General features: G+C 45.2%; 1 protein-coding gene; it reads left to right on the top strand.

The window, feature by feature from the left end:
- Positions 1 to 5,692: 5,692 nt before the first annotated feature.
- Positions 5,693 to 7,762, top strand: GSTUM_00006001001 (uncharacterized protein). XM_002838084.2 has 4 exons: positions 5,693 to 6,367; positions 6,438 to 6,683; positions 6,840 to 6,954; positions 7,005 to 7,762. Exons 1-4 carry the CDS (start codon positions 5,755 to 5,757, stop codon positions 7,531 to 7,533), a joined length of 1,503 nt encoding a protein of 500 aa, XP_002838130.1. The 5' UTR covers positions 5,693 to 5,754; the 3' UTR covers positions 7,534 to 7,762.

The following is a 7,762-nucleotide window of genomic DNA, read 5'->3' as shown; positions in this document are numbered from 1 at the left end:
CAAAATGAGTCATTTCATTCCGGTCAGAAAAGATATCAACACAAGGGATTTTATACAGACATTCTTACGAGAGGTCTTCCGACTTCACGGCCTCCCAAAAAATATCATTACAGATCAAGGAATACTATTCACATCGGGACTATGGAAGAAAGTAACTGGAGAAATGGGGATACAAAACAGGATGAGCACAGCGTTCCACCCACAAATGGATGGACAAACGGAATAAGTAAATGCGATACTCGAACAATATTTAAGGGCCTACATCAATTATCAACAAGATGATTGGTACAAGCTGCTATCTATGGCCGAATTCGCATACAACAATGGAAAACAAGAAACAATCGGCATGACACCATTCTTCGCGAATTACGGACAACATCCACAAAGTCAGACCACATATCATATGATTAATGATGTGATACCGGACAAAACCGATATGGGAAAACTACACGAAACCTTACAATACGAAATGAATCAAGCACAACAATGACAAAAGGAACAATACGATAAGCACCGAAGACCAGATCCGAACATATAACCGGGAGATATGGTATGGCTAATACCATGCAATATCCATACCACACGACTATTAAAGAAATTGGACTACAAGAAAATCGGACCATTCAAGATATTGGAAAAAGTGGGCAGCCAAGCTTATAAACTCGACCTTCCCCCCTCGATACAAATACACAATCCATTCCACATCTCACTCCTCAAATTACACAACAACAACAAGTTTCCCTCACAAACACGGATTCCTCCCCCTCCAATTGAACTCGACGGAGAACCAGAATACAATCTCGACAAAATAGACGATTCTCGATTGCCACTTCTTCCACGGTCACCTCCAATACCGAGCCAAGTGGAGAGGATATTTGCCTGAACACGATAAAACTTGGTACTTCTCACACAACTTTGAACACATACAAGATGCCATCTCAACCTTCCACCAGCGATACCCAGGCAAGCCCGGCCCATATGACGATCACGTTCAACCAAGACAAAGGCGAGGGAAAGGCTCCTACGCCATTGTAACAACACGAAGGCTGGAGTGATAGCCCATGCCAAACCACACCCACTAGCCCGAATACTCATTCATGGAGCTGACTGATAAAGAACTCAAGAAAAGGGAAACACAAGCACAGCATAACGCTATGTCATGGACAGTATGCTATGATGATGGTTGCCAAACACATTTTGGCAACAAAGAAGGCTCGGGATGGTTCTCGAGGGAATGTCAAAAGCGTGGTCTACACCCGGACCACATTCTCAAGCATTGGCAACAATGCTTCAGAAATGGGTGCAGGATACACAGGGTACAGAAAATATCTGCGGGATTGTACCCACAGAAGGATGGAAGCAGGAAAGAGTTGGAAGGAGAGGATGCCAGAAAGGCATGGGCCACGAGGATGGGGTCCAGGGAGAGAGGAGCCCAAAACTCCTCTGCAGACATAGAACAGGACGTCAGGAGCCTACACAGGCAGATCTGGGGACTCCGAGAACAACCTGGCCAAGCCGAGGCTCCAATTTCGGCAAACGACAAAACGATCGCGGAGCTCAGACAGCTGAACAATAATCAGCGACACATGATCGAGATGGCAAATCTGACTCTAGAATCGGTAAGGGTCAGATGGAGGACGGCAGACGAAAAGTTCCACAAGCTGAGAAGGACCATGCACTCGGCAGGATGGGAACTATTGAAAATGGGAGAAAAAGCCTGATGGGACTCAGGCTTAGGAGGAGGGGAGCTAATGTCACGAACGTGGCTTGGCATGAACGAGGCTTTCACATGATACATGTTTATGAGTCACAGGTATGTCATTTTTTTACACATATGACTCATTCGGGTCATATAATTTGTTATGTGTAGGATTTGTGATGCTTTCGCACATGGCTCAAATATAAGTCATGGGACGTGCACCTAGCGAGTATGCCTTACGAGTATGCCTTGCGGGTAAGCCTTGCACATATGATTTATGTTTCACACATGGCCTCGTTATGAGGTCATGGGTTTTGCACATATGACTTAGTCGAGTCATATGACTTGTTTATTGTGTTATGATTAGTTTATGAGTTTTTGTACATGACTTCGCTATGAGGTGATGGGTTTTGAACATGTGATCACTTTGGTCACATGATTAGTTTGTTATGATTTGGTTTCGCACATGTGACCACTTTAGGTCACATGACTATGGGCGGGAAGGATAACATATAAGGAGGCCAATGTGGCCGAGAAAGATAGGTTCTTCATGCTTTGTTCCAAGTACTTTTCCTACTTATTACTTTAACAAATATAAAACACTCTTACAATCTTTATCTTTATTGCAACATTATCATTATGCCAAGGAAGGTTCTTCACGAAAACGGGTTAGAGAAAGCTTATGATAGGCGTTCCCGATAGAAGACAAAGGTCTTGTACTATTGGTAACGTAGGCAGAGGCTTAGAGCTATCGTAAGACGAAGGAAGAAGAAGATAGAAACGAGAAGTATCATTCCCCGTCGCCAAGAACTAACTATCCAAAGAGGGATCATTACAGGTTACTTCTTTGTTCCTCAGTATACCCTCGAAGCCTCCTTTAGTTCTCAGCTTTCGCCTCCTCTCTAGAAGAGCAGGCCACCTGCCAACTATTATATATATTACCGATAACGTGATTAGCACATGGCGAACATGTTACAATTAGCATTTCACTCCTTCAAAATTTCAAACTCTTCTGTTCCTTCAATAACTACCTGTGCTCATCTGTGATCCTGTTTCAATTTCTTCAACTTGTTTTCCTCCGCAACCATTTTTCTCTAATTTTCCTTCTCTTGCTTAGTTTCTTTTTTCCAAATAAAACAAGGACCCCGATACCCGTAAGTCATACACACCCAAAACATAAGCTGTACTCTGGTAGGTTGAAACTGATACATATTGTAGTCCAATGGGTTTGAACCACAGGGACGGGAGATATTTGGAGGCCGGCACGGTGAACCAATCTCAACCCAAGTCTCATTGGAGTACACAAAACATCTAATTTTAATATATTAGTATTAATATAATAAATTAAATATACAGTCATATCCTGCTATTCCAGATGACCAAAATCAAATGAATTAGTTTGTTACCATAAGTAATGAGGAACAATATGTCAAGTTTTGCTGTAGAAATTTTTTGAATTTACAGCATTTTATATGGAACAGGGGGAGGAATCCATATTATTGAAATTAAGGACAGCAGGATTTGACTGTAAAAAAAAAAATGATTATTTACCTGAGATTCATACGAATAGCCCAGAATGCAAAGTTCATTCTACCTTCTTTATGGTACATGTTCAATGATGGTTTAGGCTGCGAGGGAGGAAATTGGTAAATATTGTGATGATTGTGCATCACATGTTCAATATAGAACAGGCAGCCTTACTGCCCAATTCTCTTACTATCTCCAGAAAGGTTTTTTGATATCCCGTAATCCCGTTATCTTGCAAGGCACTCCTCAGTACAAGTGACTTCTCAGAGTCTTCAGGTATCACTTCGGGCTGCCCAGGATGATTGAGGCTTTAAAGGACAGCATACAAGTTCCGGAAGTCATTCAGATCACTTGCTCGCTCCTATTTTATTATATACTTTTAGCTATTATACACTACTTTTGTTTCTGTCATATACCTTAGCTTTCTGACATATGCGACGTGCAGACTCGGGATGAACAAGAAGGCATTTTGAGATTTCAATCCAGGTTTTATAGGTAAATAAATGAAGAGTGAGGATTGTACAACACAACTTAAGTGAAATCTCTGCTGCTCCACTTGTACGTCCCATGTTGAATGTGTTTAGAGAAATTAAGAGAAGATATAAGGCAGAACTGGGGATGTCTGGTTGTTGATCCGAGTCTAAACTACAGTAACGATGATGGTGATTTTGTCGTTGCTATCATGCTGCTCTAAGGGAGAATTTCATGTGACCAATATATTAATCGGCGGCACTCGTACGATATATGGAACCGCATCACTCGGCTTGGCGCTTTGGAGACGCGAAATAATTGGCCCAATGATCACTACTATTAAGATACGAGAAGTGCTCGGCTTCAATTCAACTACGCGAGTATCTTACTTGTACATCACCAATGCCTTCTGAAATTTCTGCACACCCCTTTCTCTATCGTCCTCGTCCCAGACTCCCATCCCCCTGCGATACACCCTTCCTCATTCATAATGCACGATGAGCTATCACCTCCGCGAGTCCTATGTATTGTGTCACGGTTTACGCTTATTATTCCCCGCAGTGGTGGTAGTGCTGAACCTCAACAATACTGCTTGTTAAGGATAGCGGTGACCCCATCCTACTAGCAGCAGCACAACCGTTAGCAACCTAGCGCGGCTGCCGGCACACCGCGTGGGCTTGGGAATTCCCGGGATCCCAGAAAATATGTAGACCGCCAGAGCGAGCCAATAAACTATAGATAACCTAGCGAACGAGTCAATGTCAGTGGGTCCTAGAAATGCATAGTTCCCTAAATATCTAGGCCAGCAGGCGGCACTCGCGCTATTTCCCCACCACTAACTACCATTCAGTGGGGCACGAACCCCTTAGACTCCAGAAGCCTAAGCTGCAGGGCATCAAAAGGTGGTCCATCGGGCGTTTTTCCAACGCCAAATTATGATATCAGACTCCACTCTGTGGGGAGTTGAGCTCCCAATCTTTCCTGCTCACATTAGAAATCTCAAGTCCTTAGCCGTTAGAGCATAAGAGACGGGCGATAATTTCCTCTTCTGGAATCTAGATCTTGTGATATTAGTTGTGCAGGAATTTTTCCAAGATAAAGTATCGAGAGCTGCAAATGTTACATCTCACCGTATGAATATCCGACTTGGTCAGACGCTATCCCTCGGTCGATGAAGAAGCTACTCGCCCCCTTGAGAGTATTTATTGCTCCCAGCACAGCTATAGTTTAGCTATAGCAAGCTAGTTATTGGATCTAGCAAAACGAGAATACCTCTCTCAGAATTTAGCTGAAGCTAATACTGGCAAGTTAATAATATTTACCACAATGTCCGGAGGTGTGCCAGCTTCGCCAACGGATAGAGCCCAGGGGGCTTTTTTTTCCCTTCGATATAGCATTAGAGACGAGAGACGAGGAGATTCAAAAGTATCCGATAATTGTGCTCTCTGTGCTATAAAAATCCCTCCACAATTTCACCCAATGGGTACACGATTCGGTCTTCGTGAACCTGAGTGCAGTACCATGCTTTGGTGCCTACCTATAGCGAATACAGCGAACTCTCAGAAGGTACATTATCGAGGAGGCATATCACCGGGGCATCAGGGTTCTGAGGGTGAGATGATTCGGGGATGAGGTCGCTTTCGGACTCGGTAATTACCGTGATGATGGGGCAGAGGAATTGGTGTACAGTACTGTAAAATACGAGCATGTGTAGCTCTAATTCTAACGCATATTTTTAATTCTCGATTTTTCCCTTCTCCCACTCTCGATTTTGAGCCATCGTGTCCGGAGTATCATAATTATCACAACCTTCGTTTTTTCCCCTTGAGCTGTCCAAAGCTCGGGTTTTGGGTTCCTTGTTGAAAGATAAAGATCAAAGTCTTGGCGCGCCTCACCGATGCTCCCGATGCCAAGCCTAACCCAAACCCGGGCAGTCACATGCAACAAACTACGGTACAGGGCTGACGCACCTTGGCAAACGCTCCGAATTTCCTTGCAACTCGACGATACCCCTATGTCCTCCGCAAACCTCCTCCAAAACCGTACAAACAAAGAATATGCCTATTCGGCGATCTTCGAGACCTGCTTCTCCGATACTGCGATCCTCGTCTTCATCCCTTGAGAGCGAGAGCTATGAGCTTTCCAAGCGGATGTCAGCCCCCCCGGAGGAAGTTGCCCTGGAGGATGAGGAGGAAGATATAGAGGCGTCATCGCCTTCGCGTGGGCTGCTAGGCGATCAGGACAAGAATCACACTACGGCTGTATCTTCGCGCTGGCTTAAGTGGTGTGCATATTTGTCATCCTTGAGATTCTGTTATCGGCGGTGTGGGAATCTACGGCGGAGGTGCTGTCAGGTTTTGACGGTGCTGCTTTCGGCGGTAGGGCTGTTACTGGTTTTCACATTCGTTTTTAATCCGTCGTATACGAAGACTCAGTATCCGGAGAATTACGCTGTTGTTGCAGACGCTGTGCGGAATGGTGGTGGGGTGAACCCTCAAGAGTTTTGGCGCGGAAGAGGGAAGAAGGCTACAAAGTCGGGACGGGGAAATCCGGCCGGGGAGAAAGTTTTCATTGCGGCAAATATAATTGATGCGGGCTTGATCAATGGGGCTTGGGGAAATGCTGTTATGGAACTGATGGATTTGATTGGGGGGGAGAATGTATTTTTGAGTTTGTACCTCCTCTCCCCTCATCCCAAGGGGTTCTCGGATGCGCAATTCATTGACTCTGTTTCAAAAAGGTATTTTCGAGAATGATTCCGGATCAGAGACTAGAGCTGCCCTTGAGGATTTGGATAAGCTCATTGCGGAAAATATTCCTAAAGCTGGTCGATCGATTGTCTCCACTACACTGCCATTGACTGCTATTCCGAGAGTTAAGCTTCCCAATGACAAAACCTACATTAAACGAATAACATATCTTGCCGAAGTCCGCAATCGTGCCTTACTGCCGCTACTCGGTTACATTCCCTCTCTTGGGCGCTGGGGTATCACTGGGCCGCCCGAGATACCCAAGGCTCACAAACAGGTGCCTGGTGAAAATGAGAGTACAGAATGGGAACAGATACCAGAGAATATCGATCCTAAGGATGCCCCCGCACTCCCGGGGCGATGGGTGAAGGATCCACAGAAGTACAACAAAGTTCTATTTCTAAATGACGTTGTATTTGATCCTGTACAGGCACTCCATCTACTTTTCTCCACCAATCAAGGGAAGTACGAAACCGCCTGCGGAATGGACTTCATCAATCCCTTCAAGTATTAAACCCCACTTATCCATTGACTACTCTCTAATTTGTACTTTGTAGGTATTATGACACTTTTGCAACCCGTGATATTGACGGGTATAATTTGGGTGTCCCCTTCTACCCCTACTTTGCCCCGGGCAGGAGCAGGGAAGCCTTGCAAGGCGCCACCGATGCCGTGCCCGTATTGAGCTGCTGGGGAGGTATTGTAGCCTTCCAAGCGAAAGTGTTCACAAAGAAAGATCCAGTCCTATTCCGCTCCTCCAAGGAGCCCTACTGGGACGCTTCCGAGTGCTGCCTCATCCATGCCGACATCCATGCACCCAATGCAACATATATGAACCCGTACATCCGGGTGACATATGACTTAAGCACTTTTCGTTGGTTACCCATGGTTAAGCGAATAGAAAAACTATTTTCTGGGCCGCACTGGCTAATCGGGAAGCTGGTCGGAATGCCCTGGTCGGGGGAACGGCGAAGGGACGTCGACAACGGTGGGTACTGTGGGAGCTGGAAGTTGCTTGTCATGAAAGAAGGGGGGGAAGGTAGGGGCTGGAGAAATTTGCCGGTACCTGAGGATAGGGGGGATTAGAATTGGGGTTAAGGAAGGCGTTTAGCATTTGGATTTCGATTTGGGTTCAGATACCATAAGAGACTGTCAACGCAGAGTACTTGGCTATTTACAAAGTCTCCGGACACTTTGCATTTATCGATACCTTTCTTGCCGCGAACGCGTCCGGAGACTTTTCAAATGGCCAAGTAGTGGGTGCCATCGTGGGATTTAAAAATTTAAATTTAATGCTTGGTTTTGATGCGATTGT

This window comes from Tuber melanosporum, assembly GCF_000151645.1.
Source record: "Tuber melanosporum whole genome shotgun sequence assembly, scaffold_22, strain Mel28".
NCBI lineage: Eukaryota > Fungi > Ascomycota > Pezizomycetes > Pezizales > Tuberaceae > Tuber > Tuber melanosporum.
This window is presented reverse-complemented; position numbering and strand designations above follow the sequence as displayed.

What these genes read in the sequence shown, in the direction of transcription:
- GSTUM_00006001001 (XM_002838084.2), top strand. Translation starts at nt 5,755, where the DNA reads ATGCCTATTCGGCGATCTTCGAGACCTGCTTCTCCGATACTGCGATCC. An exon ending in TCCCTCTCTTGGGCGCTGGG is followed by an intron (nt 6,684 to 6,839) that starts GTATCACTGGGC and finishes AGTACAACAAAG; the next exon opens with TTCTATTTCTAAATGACGTT. An exon ending in GACTTCATCAATCCCTTCAA is followed by an intron (nt 6,955 to 7,004) that starts GTATTAAACCCC and finishes TGTACTTTGTAG; the next exon opens with GTATTATGACACTTTTGCAA.